This window comes from Chanos chanos, chromosome 5 (genome assembly GCF_902362185.1).
Source record: "Chanos chanos chromosome 5, fChaCha1.1, whole genome shotgun sequence".
Taxonomy (NCBI): Eukaryota; Metazoa; Chordata; class Actinopteri; order Gonorynchiformes; family Chanidae; genus Chanos; species Chanos chanos.
Window position 1 is genome coordinate 16,284,664 of NC_044499.1, and position 19,707 is coordinate 16,304,370.

Below are 19,707 nucleotides of genomic sequence, written 5' to 3' on the forward strand. Positions count from 1 at the left end.
TTTTGATGATTACAGCAGTGTAAGTCTTATTTGATTGAATGCAGAGGCATTAATTAAGCATTAGTTTAGTTGCACTGCACCCACTCAAGGTCACTTCATTGCTCTCTGACACACACCTGTCTGCATCTGCTTTTTTTGGGAGGTAAATATAGTTATTAGAAAAAGCCCATGAAAATGTCTACTGCAGAGTCACTATACGGAGCTAATTTTTTTGTGTTGCCATGGAAATGGCTGAATTTCATATGTCCGTTTGAAACTGACCTTAACTGTCTCCTCACTTGCCTTGAATATTTATGACTGATGAGAACCATTCATGTATTGACTGTTTTCTCTCTCTCTCTCTCTCTCTCTCTCTCTCACAGAGAGGCAGTCTAGGAAAGTTCTCCATGAATGTACGTCACAATGATGATGACAGACCAGATTCCACTGGACCTGCCGCCGCCATTACTGAACGGGGAGGTCGCCATGATGCCGCACATGGTTAACGGAGATGCATCACAACAGGTCAGTGATAAGGACAGAAATAACACAAGAGACCCGAAGAGATCTCCAAAAGCCTCCTGTCTGTTTACCAATGTGCAAGTACTGATCCAAAATGAACCGGATTTAACTGAATCAACACAGCAGTAATGCCATGCTGTGGTGCTTTCACATTCAAATCTTTTTTAAATCAGTGATTACAAAGGAGAAGAAGGCAAACATCAAAGTAAAAAACAAAAAACAAACAAAAAAAAAAACGAAGGGAAAGTTGGAATGATTTAACATGGCTTAGTTTTGATGACTTAAACTGTAACTAAAGCTTTTCTCTCTCCAAACACTTATTGGCTGCTTCACCTCAACAAGTTGTCTGTCATGAGGTGATTTACTTAGAATGAGTGAATAAAAGGTTTGCAAAGTTAGAAGATTACCTCCTTAGAATATGCCATTCAACATAGATCAACAGGTAGTAAGAAGAACGCTAACTTCCCATCAGGCCGGACTGGCCTGGTGAGTATGGAAAAGTAATGGTGGTTGGAAAGGAAAGAGAGACAGCTAAGAGCACAGGGTTCTTTTCAGGTGTGCCTCCTTTGATGTTTGGTCATGTTGCTAGCCTCAAGCAGCACTTTACAGATGATTTTCTGTGGTTCTAAGAGGAGATGTCTTATGTGGGCTTCAGACCTTCAGTCACGGTTATTCTCTCTCTCTCTCAGACATCTCTCCGTTCATCTATGATATCACTTCACATCATTCTGTCTCTCTAAACAAGGACAGGCATTCAGCCTGGGGCAGGGTATGTTCTGGCTGCAGGGCGAAGTGACACAGGGCCGGGAGAGATAAAAGAAAGTCACTCTGATGGTGATTATTACGGTTAAGTGCCGTGATAGACAGGCACTGTCACATCCACTCGCCTCCCCACATCCGAAGAGCATGTTACCCCTTGCCTCCTGTAAAGGCAAGGTTGTCAAGGGAGATTTGTCCACAAAGCATATAGGAGACATGGATGCAGGATCTTGCTCTTTGGTGCATTAGTACAGTAAATCACAGTCACTTTCCTTTTCTTAGATTGTATGGAGTCTCTTATTATAATGAGATAGACGTTATGGGACTCCATTTGTAGCCGTTATTAGAAAGGGTCTAAACTTGGATAAGGGCGTGCAAATGCATGTTCACCATACGGGCACATTATACAGCATAAGCTGCATGTCAGTGTGTGGTGCAAGTCTTTTGTGTTCGTGTGCCTGTTGGGATTAGGGATGGATGGGTTTTTCCCTTTTTCCCTCTGTAAACCTCAGTTGACTATCTGTGGTACACTCTGGGGTTCCCATGGCAACTGCAACAGCAGCACTAGCAGCAGTAGCAGCAGTCTGTTCGCCAGTAGGAAGTAGATACCCAGATCTCCCGGGCTGGATCGCTGAGATGGGAGGACTGCGTGCTGCTCTGCAGAGAGGAGAGGGACGATGAGGAGAACCCTCCTCCTCCTCTATATTAACTCCACTTATCACGCTCAGTGCACACAGCCAAATCATGGCTGGACAACTTTTCCATGTCTACAGGCACATGTGTACTGTGAACAACCTGTATGCTGATAACATGATGGTAAGTGGCTCTAAGCTGAGGGGAGAGAGGTTTTTTTTTTTCTTTTTCTAGACGGCTCAGCTGTTACAGAGACTATTAGCAGGTGTTGGCGTCTGAGATTCTCAGCTTGGCCGAAAGGAGAGCATTTTGCTCACTCATGCACATATACTTTTTTTAGCGGAGAACCGACTATCTTACTACACAGCCATCCACTTCAGTGTTATGATTAGTGATCCGCTGTCTGCCTTTAAACCTTGTTGTCCAAATGCTGTGTCATTTGTACAGAATGTGATTTATGCAGCGCCGTTTGTGTCGTGGGGAATGAAGGCTTAATTTATGTAACTCGTCAAGGAGACACCTGTTGCGTCATGTGTACGGCTATCATTTAGCTGTGTCAGGTCTTGTTCCACAGTTTCCCCCTCTTCACACTCAGACGACCACAGATATCTGACTGATGTTTCTTCCTCTTCGCATAGGTCATCCTGGTACAAGTCAACCCTGGGGAAACTTTCACCATAAGGGCTGAGGATGGCTCTCTACAATGTATTCAAGGTACGTGTGAAGAAAAAAAAAAACGTATTTTGTTTCTCTTTGTCCTGAGCATACTGCTGCCAAGTGGAGCCATCTCACTCTTTCATCTCAAACGTCAATAATACGTGTGTCCTAGTGTCCACTGCTGCACTTTTTGTGGCCTCAGTATGTGGAGGATGGATGAAGGTGCTTATTAAGTGGTCTGGATGTTTTTTGTTTTTGTTTTTTCTTCTTTTTTTTTTTTGTTGCAGCAGAACCTGAAAATTTTGGCCAGTGCTGTTGTTTCCCTGTCTCTTTCGAACTTTGGATTGTAGGTTAGTACGTTTTGGCCAGTGAAAATCAGTTGGGCATGCATATTACTGGCAATAGAAAGTATGAAATTTGATAAACAGGCTGTCTGTGGCTTGCAGTCATGTATTGGCCCTGAAATACTGTTTTATAAAGACTTTCACTGAAGTTGCACATTGTAGGACGGTAAGGCTGTAGACATACAATACCATCAACATGTATTAACTACACTTAAAGAAGGGACCCAAGGTTCAGCTTTTGGAATTTTGATATTTTGGGGGTATTTTTTAATACTCGGTTCTTTAAATGCTCAGTTATGTCCTGAACTGAACCACAGAGGTGTCAAAGTGCGACCCAGGGGGGAAAAAAGGCGAAAGTGAATGAGGAGTTAACATGCCACTGTGGCACACTCCTGGCAGAGGAGACAGACTTTTGGAATGCTTTGAAGGACGTAATCCCATCTCTTGCTCTCCAGTGGTGTCTCTGTGTGTTTTCGAGCATCTGTTGGAGCCCGGGGGGATGCCAGAGTACCTCACCCCACCAACATATCTGTCTGCTGCAAGATCTGGGCATGTCTCAACAGTGTGTGGGCTGCCCTCTTTCTAAAGGTCAGAGGAGAAGTGGAGTGATTCATGGCGGTTAGGGGTTCACCATGAAAAGTATTAGAATGCTACGGGATCTTTGCAGACTATGCAGAGGGCTTTTGGGATGGTACCAGTGCCGCTGTCTGCCAGACCTCTGCTGTTGCTAAGGAAGAGAAAGTTGGTACGGGGGAAGAAAACTTCGTTTGGCACTGGAAAATAAATGAGAGTGCATTGGCATGCTATCTGAATGGCCTTGGGACACAGTGTTATGATAAGGGTTTGAACGGTTGGGTGGAATCTGCTTTAGGAGCCCTGGCAACCGCATGTGTTGACACAAGAAAAGAACAACAGGTAGCATATCCACCACATTTTTTGCACTGACAGCACCACAGACATTATGCATGAACATAATTTCCACATGTAGCTAAATCTAAAAAAGTTCAAAATCAATGCTAGTGCTAGCATAAGAATCATACTCTCTTTCACATCTTTTCAGTTGTGTGTTGTTTTTTTTGTTTTTTGTTTTTTAACCAATAGACATCCGGCACATTAATAAACCCCTCGTAATAAAACTCTCGTGCCATTATTGTGTGTGTGTGGTGGGGGGTAGGGTAGAGAGTAATGCAATGACGGAGAGTAATGCAGTGATGAAATGATGACAAGAAGGTATGGAATGGGGAGAAAGAAAGGACCATCTCAAACACACACATGTGTTTACAGAAAAGGTCATTGGGTTTAATTAAAAGTGTCGACTGAAGCGGCAGCGCTGGAGGAGCTGCTTTTTAGAGAGAGGCTTCTTTGTCATTATACAAACCTCAGGGTAGAAACCCTAGCTTTAAGATTTTATATAAAGTAACCACTGTTTAGCCTGTGGACCGCTGGCTGCACAGAGCTCACATAGAACACTTCTCTTGGTAGGCCGGTGCCAAAAAAGCCAAACTGTAGACCAAAGTTTCAGTTAAATGTGACGCTTTATTTCCAAGGCACATTTTCAAATGCTCCTTATTTCACTAATGAGTAGAGTTTGAAAAGTACACGCTGTTTGCAGTTTTGACATAAGGTACCTACATGTAGTAACAACAACAACAACAACAAAAAGATAAATTAATAAACAGAGATTTTTTAACCATTACGGTCCTGACCCGCTGTCCCTCAGAGCTCATTAACTAAATAGCTAACTGTAGGAAAAGATAGCAGAAATGGCTTTGTTAGCAAAACAACAACAACAAAAAAAGGCTGTAGGCTAGCATGCTACTGCTCTCTGGCTGAGTGATGACCCATTACTGTGCCTCGACGCCTGTGTTTACTTGGGTCTGGGCTGGACGTATCTCTCTGCTAATTAGAGTGGAAGCAGGCAAACTGTAATCTTTGTCCTGTTTAAACACGGTGACCCCCTTTTTTTTTTTTGGGACTGGTTAACAGCCTTACACCACAATCCTTCCCCACCAATAAGGCCACTCTGCGAAGCTTTCCCACACTCGGATCAAAGGGAGGGCCTCGCACGGCTGTTTTGGTTCACCGTGTACTGTGTTTGGGATTCCTTTCACCGTTTGTTTTGTGTTTTTCCATTAGATCTTTTTTTAATTGTTGTCTTTGAGATTAGTGCAAGGTGCAAAGGAGATAGTTCATCTGATCTCTGCTAGAGACCACAGACAATTATCACTGATACAAACAAGTTTGAACTGTCTCTCACAATAAGACAAAGTCTGGCATGAGTTTAGTCTAGTCTGCAGGGTGTGAGTCTGGCTGAGGATATGCGGTACAGCTGAGGTAAATGCTGATGTTAGCTGATGGAGGTGGCTTTAGGGTGAGAAGTTACAGAACTGAGGTATTGCCTGAGACGTGTTGGCTAATTGAAACTTCTGACGCTGGACCCATTGATGTGGTGATCTGCCAGCTGTGCGCTGTTTCCTGTTTGTCATCTGGTTCGGGTCCGGCAAGATCAGCGAGTCAGAGAGCTCCTTTCATGTCTAATGCTTTTGGACAGATGTGGATGACTTTCATTTGTTTTGTTCCTTTCTCTTCTGTAGAATATTTGCTGATATGGCACTAACTGTTCTCTCTCTCTCTCTTTTTGACTTTCTGCTGTTCTTTTGTCTCAGCACACTGGTGAGCTGATGTCTTGTGACTTTATTAAAATAGACATGGAACTGACTCAGAGACTGATTTGGAGCTCTCTGACAGTGAAATGTATGTCATCTATGGAAACTGGTGTTTACATTTTTTTTTTACGGGTGATTTAGGTCGAAAGACAACCTAATTCTATTGCGCTGCTCTTTTAAAAGGGAGAAATTACTCTAAATCTTGATGCTGATGAAAATTTAATGGATCTTTATTTTTTGATGTGAATGTATACATAATCTTGTGGATTTGGTTGGTTTTTTTTTTTGTGTGTGTGTGTGTGTGTGTGTCTGTGCCTGTGTGTGTGTGTGTGTGTGTGTGTGTGTGTGTGAGTGTGTGTGTGAGGAGAGACAGGGAGAGAATGGGCTTCGCTGCTGTAATTACATGTTCTGCAGAGAGGGCATTATTCTCATCTGCAAACAGTAATTTAGCAATGATGTGCAGCACTGCAAACCACCACAGCTGCCAAGCACCAAATCTGATTTTCTCCTTTTTGAAAGTCATGACGATTTTATTTGGATCCCAGAGTGCTGAATTTCCTCAAAATTTATATGCTTGAATTTGGCACATTGCAGTAGATATGCCACTGGATATTTGTAGAAATCAAATCAATTTTTTTGCAAAAATCAGATTTTTTTTTTAACATGAACTAGTGGAAGACATTAATCACTAAATCTAACATTGACCAAAATGGGGCTAAAGCTTTTTTGACTTTGCTATTGAACAATTTTTCATGCCCTGAAGCTCACCTGAGTTTACCTCTGAATAGTCACTTCAGTGACCATTGTAGCATGACGTGAATGTCCCACCTCACCTAACCATTATGAGCACAAAGCAGATATTCTCACGTAAGCAGTTCTTACATCACAGCCTATAACAGTTTATCTTAAATTCATTCAGTATGTAGGGTGAATGTGTGTACCCTGATTGTCAAACCATATTTAATTTGCCTCGGTATGTCAAAGCTTTAGATGCTAATTCTCTCCAAGCCTTCACCAACTGATATACACCCAGAGGCATGGAGTGTCAAGGTCCACACTCACATTTACTTATTTGCCCTGACACAGACCTCAGAAGATTAACAAGAATTTGGCAGTCAGGTCCAGTCATGTCGACCCATAGCCAGGTCACTGGCCTCCATTTGGAGAATTTCTCAGAAGGTGTTGAGGGTCAAGGCTACAAGCGGATACCCCTTCAGTTCAGTTTCAGATGATGTTCTTACTGTAAATCTGGACATCCGCAACAGCTGTTCCAGCACTGTTTTCGTTTGCGAAAAACATGGTCACCTAGAAACTGCAGAGGCTTCCCAGGTGGTTTGTGCTGATACTTGGGCCTCTTGAATATTGAGGGGCAAAGAGACATGTTATAAACTTCCATACGTGACTGTTCCACAGACTCAAGTGTCACAAACACTTGAAAAATGTCTTATCCTGCCTTCCAGGTATGTTGGACCGAAGCCTGTGGATAGATTGCTTTGCTATGGATTGGTGTCACTTTCAGTGATATATAAGTAACAACTTGTAGTGTAAAAATCTGAGCTTTTGCAGTGAGACTGTGTAGTATGTCTAGGAAAGTGTCTTTACCCGTGTAAATCTAATGTTTGTATGAACGGTTGAGGGTAGAGGATGGTGTATGTTGTGTGAGAGTAAGAGAGAGATGTCACGTGAAGGGAGAGAAAAAAGAGAGATGATTTGTGTGAGTTTGTTCGTTGATTTTAGGAGCCTACCAGAACTCCACTGGAGCCCCGGGACCCAAAGTATACATAGCATTCAGTCAGAAGAGAGAGAGGGAGAGAGAGAGAGAGAGAGAGAGAGAGAGAGAGAGAGGGCACATCCACATACATTCCACCTCTTGGGTTAGTTCAGAGTGTAAATGAACAAACTTCTGTTTCTCTCTGGGGCTTTTGGGCTTCACCTTAGCGCAGTCTGCCTTCATTTAAGTCAGTCAGAGGAGCACAAGGAATGTGTGTGTACTGTAAGGCTCTGTATTGGAATGCCCCAATTCTGCAGTGAATGTCAGACATCACAGAAAGTGCAAAGGGTTATGTTTGTCATCGAATGGAAACAGCATAGAAGAAATGCAGGGTTTTTTTTTTCTTTACTGATAGGTGAAGAGAAAGACCTCTCAAAACACAGGGAGTTAGAGCATAGTGACTGCTTGGGAAAGGAAAAGCTCCACCACCACTAGGTTCTGTGGAGTCTGGAACACTGATACAGTTATGCTCACCTCTCCAATCCAAACTGCACTGCTAAAAACACTACACAGTCTGTGTGCCTGGACTCAACAGCTCACAGTAGGTCACTCGGGAAAATAAAGATAGAAATGAGAAAATACAGAGAGAGAGGCAGAATGAATGAGAGTTAGTGAGAGAGAGAGAGACAGAGAGAGAGAGAGAATTCCTTCTGTCTACTGGCCTGAGCTCAAGTGAAGAGAGGAGAGTGGGGTGAGAGAGTGCATTTGGACAGGGTTTGGTGACCGTGGCCAGAGAGGCATGGCCAAGTGAGTTTTTCTTGTGCCCGGTTTAGTCCAGATGTGCCTCATAGTCCAGGCAGCAGATGAAAGAAATTGTCCTATGCCTGTTCCTCAACCATGCCCTATCATCACAGCAGTGTGTGAGGGAAACAGAGAGAGAGAGAGAGAGAGAGAAAGAGCGAGAGCAGAGGGAGCGAGAGAGAGAGAGAGCTTTTTGCCACCTCCGCTGATTTTACTGTGTTAATCCACTCTCATTCACACACTGTACCAGCCTGTAGTCCTTACAGACCATACAAGGCAATGACCTATACAGTGTAGAGAGCCCGAAAGTGAGACATGTGGCCGGCTGTCCAGCCTTCAGCCCTCCTGCCCTGTTACCAGTCTCAGCGCAGCTTTTGATGACGGAGATAATGGCATTGTCTGGGTTGAAACAAGAGCATTCCAGAGGGCCTGAGGCAATGAATGGTATTTAAATGCCATGTCAAAATGACTTTTAGGGATCAAAGGTATGTATATCAAAGAGTGTGAAACAAACTGACTTTCTTTGAGAAAAAGACACTATCCCTCTGAAGTACCTATCTCGGTCAGGGGAGCAGGGGAGAGAGGGTAATGGGGGAGCAAGGCAGGAAGAGTAAATGAGAGAGAGAGAGAGAGAGTGAGAGAGAGAGGCAGACAATTCATGTCTGGTCCCGTCTTCAGCCCCAGCATACCAGGACTGGTTCAGCTTGCTAGTCCCCTCTGCCTCCTTCATAACCCACCAGATACAATCTCTTGAATCCCACCGGCTCAGGCCAGAACAAGCTTCCAGGGAAGACTTAGTCACTGTTTGGACATGATCACCGTGCACAGGGGACAGGGGATATTTATCTGGTCTAATTAATTTTCTTCAAATATACATCTGTTTCAGAGCTTTAAGAATCCAAATATCCTAAACTTCCAGGACTGAAATCCCCATTTTCCTTGTAAAGTCCAGCGCATGAACAAAACGCTGACTTTTTTTTTTTTAACCGACTGTATCCAACTTTCTGCATCCGTCAGCGATTTTAAGCAACTCCCTGCTTACCTTTTCAAAACATTCCTCGTCTATTCTCTCCCTCTGACACACATCTCTTCTGTTTTCAATCTCAGTTCTTGACTCCTCTTGGATTCTCTCTCGCTCTACAGGAGTCAAACTCTGTCTCTTTTAGATTTTTTCCTCTCTTTCTCTCTTGCTCCCTCCTTCTTTTTCTGCTCAGTTTACCCTCACACCCCCGCTTTCCCTCCACATTCTCCTGTTCCCCTCTCTCTCTCTCTCCCTCTCTCTCTCTCTCTCTCTCTCTCTCTCTGTCTCTGTAAGCAGGCTGCTCCAGACAGTCCGAATGCGACCTGGCAGCAGCTCTGTTTCCTGCTGACGTGGCTCTGCTATATCAGGGCTGCTAAAGACCAAAGTCTCTCTCTCCCTCCTCTCTCTCTCTCTCTCTCTCTCTCTCGCTTTCCAATTTCTCTCTCTCTCTCTCTATCTCACACACACACACACATACACACACACACACACACACTTCCTGTTTCAGTTGCTGGCAGACCCTACTTTGTTTTCACAAAAGAGTCAGTATTCAAGTATCCCACAGCCATCAAATATTGACCAGCTCAGTCACTCTTATTTAAAGGGGGTTGTCTTTTTCCCTCCTGGTGGTGTCAAATGCCTGGTGGTTGAGACTGACATGGTGCCTTGCCATGTCTGTTCCTACCATACTCCAGCTGAGGAGCCTGTGGTTTGTGTCAGAGCCAGTTACAAACATGGAACATTCTGGCCATGTCAGCTCGGCCCGGGCAAATTGATCTGATTGGTCAGTTAAAAGAAGAAAGAGATGACAGACCTTGCCTTTCACCTGCATCCTATTTTTATTTTGGCCAAATCTCGTTCAAGACAGCAAAGAACTTTTTTTTGTTTTTTTTCCTTTTGAAACCTTAGAATTTTCACCCGTCAAGGTCACGTAATAGAGGAGGGTGTCAAGATGTTTTCATAAAGGGACAGTATAGTCTAACACAGCTGTCACATGTTTGAGCCATGACTTGACTCTACACAACACAGCTCTCTGATTGGCATTGATTAAGTTCATCAAATGCTGATCTCAGACTGTTCCGTCAGCGGCTGCTGTTGATCTAAATACGAGTAGTCCCGCTGTATGGTGAGTTTGATTGATCGTTCAGTGAGCCATGGCGGTACGTCAGTGGTCTGTTTACCATGCGTCATCAGTGGAGTTCCAGTATCTCAGATAAGAGATACTCCATTAGCTTAAATTAAACCTCAGCACATGTTCTGAAACCTGACACAAGAACAGAGCGACAAAAACAAAGTTTCTCCACGTGGATCGATGTTGCGTGTCAGGCCTTGGACACACGTGTCAGCCTGGAGATCAGAAACCTGTCATTTTCCCCTTTTCTTTTCAGCACAATCCTCGTTACGTAAAAACCTTATCCAGTTTCGCTCTCGCTACAGAGGGCGTCTATTATATCGTAAAGGGACAGAGTCAAAAGGTTCGAGGAGCTTTGAGTTCGCATGCACTTTTTTTTTTTCCAGAGTATCCTTCTCTCTCTGATGATTACTGATCCTTGTGAACTGCAGGCTCCATTTTAACAGTTCTTTTAATCTCTTCCTGCTGGAGGCCATTAGTGGTGTTGATACTGCTGATCGACTCAGTAAGGTCCTCATAACTCTCACTTCCTCCAGTTTTCTGGGCTCAGCTGAATGATTGCTCTGTGTGTGTGTGTGTGTGTGTGTGTGTGTGTGTGTGTGTGTGTGCGCGCGCCTTTGTTAGTGTGTGTGTTTAAAAGCGGCACTCTGCTTCCCTTTTAACTTAGACAATTTGAGACAGTTAAACATTTGAATGGAGGAGAGGAAGACACAAGGGGAAGATGGATCTCTGATCTCTGATGTGACTTCTCTAAAGACATCCACTGTCAGTGTTTTTGTTTATGTGTGTGTTTGTGTGTGTTGTTCAGAGTCATCAGCCCAAGACATAACTTCCTAAATTTACTACCGCCCACCCATAGTCCCCAACTCTCATTCAGGTCATCGACTACAGGGTACATGAGTGTATTCTTAGGCACCTAATGTGAAGTTTATGAATGTGAGCACAGTATGATCACCATAACCAGGGCTATGCTTCAAACCAAGTCTGTTCCGCTTAGGCAACATGCTTTTGTCGACTGTCTTGAACCCCCCCCCATCACGGCTATGTTTAGTTAAACACTTTTGTTTCCAATTTATTTCTTTATCACATACTTAGAGTTTTCAAGACAGTAGATTAGCACAAAGAATTTGAAACTAATCTCTGATAAAGAGCTTTTTTCACTTCAGCTATGGAAAGAATGGTCTTATCCTCATCCTTAAGCCCGGATGGTATTCCTGCATTCCATGTCCCGTCCTTTCAAAGCTGGCCGGAGCGGGCATCGGACATACCTCTGAAACAGCTCCTAATGAGCTCATCTGACCGACGCTCCGCAAGCTTTTCCCAGCAGGGCACACGGAAGATAGAATCTGTCCTCTGATGTTCTTCCTGATGCCGGGACTTTCCCTCAATCTGTCCATGTCATTCAAGTTTGTTCTTTACCTCAGTGCTAGCTAGACGTGGAGAGGACAGAGAAAGCTGATTATAGCTTTAGAGAGAGAATGTTTTTAGAGAGGAGAAAAAGAGTGCGGTAACATTTTGGTGGGGGGTGGGGGGGGGGTGATGAAAGAGTGTTATAAAGTGGTAATAGCAAGTATCGTAAGTTGTTGTAAGCCTATAATGGCATGTTTAAATCTCAATAATGTTAGAACTCAAGTCAACAGAAATGCAATTCTTCAGTGCACCGTTGTCTTGGGTATTGTAATATGTACTCTGTGCCAGCCTTTTAATGGAGTCTTCTAGAAAATGATGTCTGGACATATATGGATATTTTAAGAACAACATTATAAATAAAGGGCTGTGCGTTTGTATCTCGGACATAAACACGTGAGTATAGACGATACACACTGCGGCAGTAAATCAGCTGTCCAGACTCAGTCCTTCTTGTACACAACCTATTTATACTGTTTATGTGTGTATGCTCTTGTTTATTTATGGGTGTGTTTAGTTAGAGAGTGGACTATTTGTAAAGCATATGCACTTGGCTGAAAACATGAGATTCTTAAAAATGGAATCTTATGAAAGATAATTGTTCCTCCTCATCTGGGAGTTAAGTCTTAGAGCCAAAAATTAGCATTCACCCAGGTCTGGAGCAAGCACGTCCATCAAATATCTTTCATTCCCTTGTCAGGGTGAATAGATGTATGGTCTGAGATGTTTACAGAATGCTTCTGGAGGAACACATCTGCTCAGGATTGAACCTCATCCAGAACATGAGTGAAGAGGAGGAGAGATAGAGAGCAGGAGGAGAAGGGAGCCTCTTCTCATGCACTATATCACTCCTTTCCCTCCCTTTCTCGCTGTCCTCTCTCCATCCCCCTTTCCCTCTCCTTTCTCTCTTCTTCAGTGCAGTGCTTTGCTGGCATGACACAGTGATTATTGTATTGCCAAAGCATAAACAAACAATACAGAGTTACTTAACTAAATCTTTCTCCATATTCCTCACATTTATCTCTTCTTTCTACTTCTGACTTCTCCTCTGTCCCATTTGCTCTTGGTTTCTTCTTTTTAAACACACACACACACACACACACACACACTGAAACACACTACTGCTCTATGTGTCTTCCCTTGAAGGCTTGATAAATCAAATGTGGGCTCCCAGGTATGAGTGGGGGAAATGGAAGCATTGCTTTTCACTGTTGTTGTAACTTTAAGGAGGGAGTTTAGTGTAAGACACAGCAGCGTTTCAGCAGATGGTTTGAGACTCTAGAGGGCCAGCCCCCCCCCCCCCCCCCCCCCCCCAGGTGGCTTTAGAATTTGTTCTGATTCACTGATAAAGAGGAAGACTAGCCTCTAGACCAGAGTCTCTCTGGAGTCCACACAGGTCCTGTGCCAGACACAAATCTTAGGATGTGAATTGAGTGAAGGAGAGACAGGGTGGGGGAGAGAGAGAGAGAGAGAAGTTGCTGGGTGTTAGACCACATGGCATTCATTGACTCTTGAGCTGAACTGTGCATTCTCATTACTGGGCCCTATCAATGTTTGTAGAAGTGGAATTGCAATTATATTTTGATATGTGCATTAATCACCTCTCCATTGAAACATTAGCATTTGGAAAAATAAACATAGGGTTGTTCTTATCGTCATTATTATTATCTGAATTTGAGTTTGATTACTAGTAATAAGGCAACCATGTAATCACTTTATTTACAGTTCGGGAGAGTTTAGCCCTAGCATCTGGAAACATGTATACTAAAGGTTAATTAATAATAGAATAGCTAATGTTATGATACTGATGCTACAGTGAATTGGACTTGGCTCTTGGACAGGAGCTGATTGGTCTCAGTGGTTCTGCATTAGTTCACTCCCCATAAGGTGTACATTCATTCTGTGTGTTTAGATTTCTTGCATATATGTATCAATACACACACACACACACACACCAGTTCTCCGTTTCACCAGGCTTCTTACCAGATTTCCTCATTATTTTCATATTAAATGCAAAGTAGCAGCTGCTGCTGTTCCAAGGTGGCTAGAGGGTCATGATATTAGTAGCAGGAATATTTCTGGCTCTCCCTGTCTTGGCTGCGTACATTTTTAACTGTTCCTGTTGGTCAGTCAAGGAACAGCCCTGAAAATAAGGAGGAAATGGAGTCAGTGCACAAGGCCAAGATGGGCAAAACATCTTCCAGGACGTGATAGGTTTTGTTTACAGGATAGAGGGCAAAGAATGATCTCTATGGTGACTAATACAGAGCAGAAGAATAACTCTGAGAGATGGCTATTTTAAGAGCATTTTATCTGAAGGGCAAAGCAGGACAAACTGTAGTCTCGCCCTCCACATTCCAGTCACATGACCTCAGTCTATCTCTAACTCATCCCCCGAGGGCATGTTAAAGTGTCTTTGCATTCCGTTAACAGACAGAGAGAGAGGGGAGACGAGATAGGGAAAGAGTGAGAGAGAGAGAGAGAAAGACAGAGAGTGGGACAGAGATATAGAGGGAGAAAGAGAGAGAAGGAGAGATAGGGACAGAGACAGACAGAGAGAGAGAGACAGACAGACAGACATACCGAGAGAAAGCAGATGCTATGCAAGTATGTGCACTTGCTTTAAGTGTAACATATGCATTGTTGCTGGTTCCAGGTGTTTGATGGGAGATCTGGAAAAGATTGGGAAGGGTGAGTGGGGAGGCTGTCCTACAGGCTGTAAACACAGCTGTCAAGACACCCTGCCGGCCTTTCTTTTCTTCAAACAAGCCCTTCCCTTTTCTGTTTTAATTGTAAATAGTTAGAATTTACTCACAGCAATAGGTTGCCTTTCCCCCTTGGTCATATAGAGGTACTGGCAGCTCTCTGTGTGCTCAGGCTAATGAGATTGTCAACAGGACCTGGAATAACATGACCTGAGGGGCTCTGTTTACTTCCGTTTGTTATGCTGGGAACCGCTCATTTACAAGGCTCATCTGTAGGCCATCTGATCTCGGACATTCCTCTCTTTCTAACACGTATACACACACACACACACAGACACTCACCTACACACACACGCGTGCATGCATGCATGCCTGCACACACACACACACACACACACACACACACACACACACACACACACACACACACACACACACACGCATACACCTGTGGATATAAGGAAATATTTACAGATGTGCACATGGGGGTAAGGTTATGTTTCTGTTTTGTTTTCTTTGAAGCTCATCAAAACCAGTCACATCCTCAGATAGCTGTTTTCTGTGTGTGTGTGTGTGTGTGTGTGTGTGTGTGTGTGTTTGAGATGGCATGTATGCTTATGTGTCAATTCTGAACTTGGGAAATATATGCATACAAAAATACAGTGTGGCTGTGTAAAATATTTCTGTCAAAAAACAGAAGAGGCTCACTGTATGATGTGTCTATAAGTGTGTGTGAGTTTCCACATGCATGCACTCATGCATATGTGTGTGTTTTCAACTAGGTGATATAGAAAAAACAGACCACCGTCCTTTTGATTGGGGGGTTGCTAAGGTGACATAGAGACCTGTGTGCTGTCATTAGTGAGCCCTTCTGTTCTGGTCTGTTGCGAGGTTAAGGTTACCATGGGAATACCTCTGCTCACTTGTCAATCAGTAGTCCCCCCCCACACCCCCCCAAAAAAAGTCTGTAAAGTAACTGTCAGAGCATCAGCGCTGAACTGGAGACTCCCCTGAAACTCCGTCAGGGGCTACGGTCTGCCCAGGGCCGTGAAAACAGCCCATCACATTTAACATTAGCACAGATCTGAGACATGGTGCTTCAATTTGAGCTCATAATGACTTAAGCATTAACACTGGGGGAAACAGAGTGAAACGCGATTAGACATGGTACTGTGGCACAATGCCAGCATCTGGAGTGTTTGCTTTTGAGGGCTCAAGCTCGTACCATGTCAGGACACAGCAGCGCAAAGACTGGACTCCGCCTGGGGGAGAACTTTTTCTCCTTTACGCCAATTTGATTGGAGTAGAGATGAAAGGCAAGGGTGAGGAAGAGAGGAAGGAAGGGAGGGAAGGAAGTAAGGAAGGAAGGAGGGAAGAGAGAAAGTGTCTTATCAAAATGCTGGGTAAGCTTAACTGATTTCACATCGGCCCAGACAGTACACAGAGCACAATCTCTGCATCTCTACCAACAGAGAGACAGAGAGAGCAAGAGAGAGAGAGAGGCAGGGAGGGAGGGGGGGGAGGGAGGGAGGAACTGCCTCATTTCTCTGGAGCCCTACAGCACAGCCAGTCTCCGTTTAGTAAAGTTTCCAGCAGGAGGGGCCAAATTGCTCTCACTTCCTGTCTCCTCTGGTGGGCATGTTGTGGCAGTCCTCCCCCACTGTTTTGAGGAGGAACCAAAAGGAAAGAATGAGAGAGAGAGAGAGAGAGAGAGAAAGAGAAAGAGAGAGAGAGACCTTTATTCAGTGGATTTCTTCTGCAGGTTGACCTAGATTAAAATGAATCAGATTTTCTATCTGCTTCTCCCCTCGTACCATGTCTGAGGTTCTTGTTTGGATCCCTGAACTTCTCCCAGAAAACACAGATGCAGCATGACTTGGTGTCTGCACAGTGACTAATGTCTGCAGTGTTCAGTGCATAAGGTGCTTTCTGTAAACACACCTTTGGATTGATCTTGTCTCTCGAACTCTTTGAAGTATATAAAAGTAGAGCGCATTGCAGTGATACTGTCAGGTATCAGCGCTGTTTTATTCCAGCAGCCAGCATATTTTTTTTTAATAATGCCATTCGTTTTCACTAAGAGAAAGTTTACGTATATAATAGGTGTATTAATAATATGTCACTAATAATTCATGTTTCTAATTCCAACGTCTCATACCAAGTGATGCACGCTCGCTCTGGCAAAGGGATTTTTTTGTCTGCTCTTTTTCTCACCTCAGTTAACATCACCCTTTCCCTCCCTCTTTTTTTCTGTCTCCCCCTTCTAATTCTTGTCCTACTAGCCTAACACCCATCAGACAACTGAGCAACCGAACAAGCTCAAACACTGTTTAAAACAGACAGTGATATCTCCTCTCTCTCTCTCTCTCTCTCTCTCTCTTTTCTGGCATCCCACACATCTTAATCATGGAGACATTCTTTGCCTTTGAGTCACTGACTGTGCTGCAGTACATTGTTGCATGCATGGTGACCACGAGGAAGGAAATGACACCAGTTAAAAACAGGGAGAGAGAGAGAGAAAGAGAGATGCTGTTTTATGAGCTGACGTATCCATCTACAGTTTGCTCCTCAAGCCCCTCCGCTGGTACCGTCTGCTGTTGTTACATTAGTCGTGTCTTGGGATAGGGAGAGTAAGTTTGCCACAGTTTTACTGTGTGGAGGAAGCAGCCTAAACTCACACCCGTAGTTATTATTAATGACCCCTTGGCCTGTTTACACATTAACAGCTGTGCCTTCTCCCTGTGTGTGTGTGTGTGTGTGTGTGTGTGTGTGTGTGTGTGTGTGTGTGTGTGTGTGTGAGTCTGCGTATGTGTGTGTGTGAGTCTGCGTGTGTGTTTGTGTGACTCTTACTGGGAACAATGAGTCACCAGGATTTGGGTTATTAGACCGTGACGAAATGCCTCTCCATAATTAAAACCAATCTGGCAGCTGCAGATCTCTCTCTCTCTCCCTCTCTCTCTCTCTTTTTCCCTCTCTCTTTTTCTCTCTCTCTCCTTCTCCCTCTCTCTATATTTCTCTTAAAGGCATGGGAGAATGACCACATGCTTTGGCCTCAAGTCTCTTATCAGAAATCTTTATGTGGCAAGTTATTTTTCACTGCAGGGCACTTGCTCTCTTCTAAACCTCAGACAACACCAACTAATGTTTTGACATGTGCATTGTCTACATTCACAAGTGTATACATTTGTTTTTACTTACTTTCTCCTAAATACATTTTGCCCAAGAGGTTTTAACATGTAAAAGCCCTGTGCTGAAAACTCACTGTCACATTACTCCTGTTGTTTTGGGCAGGGCTCCATTTGTTCTTTTTTTTTTTTTTTTATATCTGACTCTTGTTTGGCTTTTCTTTTCATGTCCTGGGCAGACTCCAGTAACCACTGGTAACGTTTAATCGTTTTAACCACACAAATTCATTTTTCAACATTGCAATCAATGCTAACAAGACTTTTTTTTAAACTCTCATTTATGGTAATTATGTCAAGACAACAAGGACCGCCTCTTTTCTTCTCCACGCCTCTTTTCATGAATTAACTCATAGTGGCTGTAACAGCAGTCCTGTGTAGGTGAATATGAGGCACTGGGGTAGGGAGTTTGCTTGACCTGTAAGGCCACTGGAGGGTCTGTCCGTGCTCCGCCCTGGGGCAGGGGTGTGAGGCAGAACAAAGACAGATCTCAATTCCCATTGAGACATTACGTTAGCGCTGCCTCTCTGGAAAGCCTCCAGTCATGGAAATAGGTCAGTCAAGTAAAAATAGGGCCTGGGACGGGGAGGGTCTGCTAGTCAGACTCGGTGTTCACTCACGGAGCCCGCAAGTTTTTTAAACATCCTACCACTGTTTGCAGTAGTCTTTTACAGTGGTTTGCGAGGGTCCTCTCGCTCTCTCTCTCTCTCTCTCTCTCTCTCTCTCTCTCTCAGTTAAGCTTTATCTGTGAGTTTTAGCATTAGGAGAGAATGAATATGAGCATGCAATCCATGTTTGTTCAGGTAGAATAGGATAGATAATGATAGTACTGATATGTTGTGGGTTCTCTTTTTCCTTTTTTTAAATAAGGACTTAAATGGAATTTTTTACGGAAAGTTTTATCTCAGTGGCTATTCACATTTCTCCCCAGAACGTCCTAGTATTGTTAAACTCCTGTGCACTTTCCTCCAAATGACTCAACACAATCACACTCATACATACGTAAAAGTGATGTTGGATTCCTCCACAGGAAATTAAGCGTTGTTACACATTTTGTTTGGACTCACCCCTCTGACGTGCCTTTCAAGAGGAAACACAAAGCATGAAGTCAGAGGCTGTGCGTGTGTGAAAGGTTTGACTCAGCATTGTTCTTAGATGTCAGCATTCAAAGAGTCCAAATATCTACTGGAAAGCTTTCCTCTTTACTCCACTCTACTGTATGGCTGTGTTTTGGGCTGTATAGTTCTTTTGGTTTGATCATCTTGTAGTATGTTCTGTTCCACTCTTCTTAAATGGTTCTTTAAATTTTCCACTTTTTCGCTGATTTGTGCTACCCTATGCTCTGCTTCGTGCTGATACGCATGACATGTCAGACGGCAGCTCCTGAAGCATGTCTCGCTCTCTGCCCGACAGACAGTTGTCTCTCACACGCAGAGAGAAGAAGATGGGGAGCTGCAGCAGTTGCCAAGCAACATTGTAACAATGGGCAAAGTTGGCAAAGTTCACACACACACACACACAGACACACAGATACACACACACACACACACACACACACACACACACACACACACAGAAACACATACTGCACATGGAACAATACACGGTTAGATTTCAGTGAAATATATTTGTTTATTTACTTTTTTTTATTTTTCATACAAATTATCACACAGCAGATATATCTAAAGCAACCCTGAGTCTCACTGTCATATGGTCCTTTACTTCCATTCAGGTTCTGTTGCAAAGTGATGAGCTGAGCTGTAATTATGAAGAAAGACTGGTTATTTTCTCAGGAATGTAAATCATATGGTATGCTTAGGCTGGCTTTGAAGTGATCTTGTCTAGAGACAACTCTTTTTTTTTTTAACCATTTCACAATACACATATATGCCTTTCCCTACCTATATATTTTTGTTGTTGTTGTTGTTTGTTTATGAAAATGGAAGTTCAGACAAGAGAGTGGTGTTTAAGTTCCAAACGAGTGACAGAGGAGAGAAAAAGATGTGTTGGTTTGAGAGCCAGGGCAGGAAGACTGGAAGTTGCATCAGTGAAAATGGGAAGGCAGTCAAGGAGATTTGATGATCTGTGGGTCAACAGCTGGAAATGGGTCAGACTCAGAGCAAAACGTCCCCACACCCTGTTCCACACACACACACACACACACACACAGACACACACACACACACAC

At 43.6% G+C, this 19,707-nt stretch overlaps 1 protein-coding gene across 1 annotated transcript in view; it reads left to right on the plus strand.

Moving 5' to 3' along the window:
* The window catches only part of fndc3ba (fibronectin type III domain containing 3Ba), a 98,808-nt gene that overhangs the window by 25,113 nt on the left and 53,988 nt on the right, over window positions 1-19,707 (plus strand). Inside the window, exons 2-3 of the mRNA XM_030776075.1 lie at window positions 363-504; window positions 2,532-2,607. Of these exons, the coding sequence (XP_030631935.1) occupies window positions 391-504; window positions 2,532-2,607 (190 nt within the window). The 5' untranslated portion in view covers window positions 363-390. The remainder of the gene's footprint in view (window positions 1-362; window positions 505-2,531; window positions 2,608-19,707) is intronic.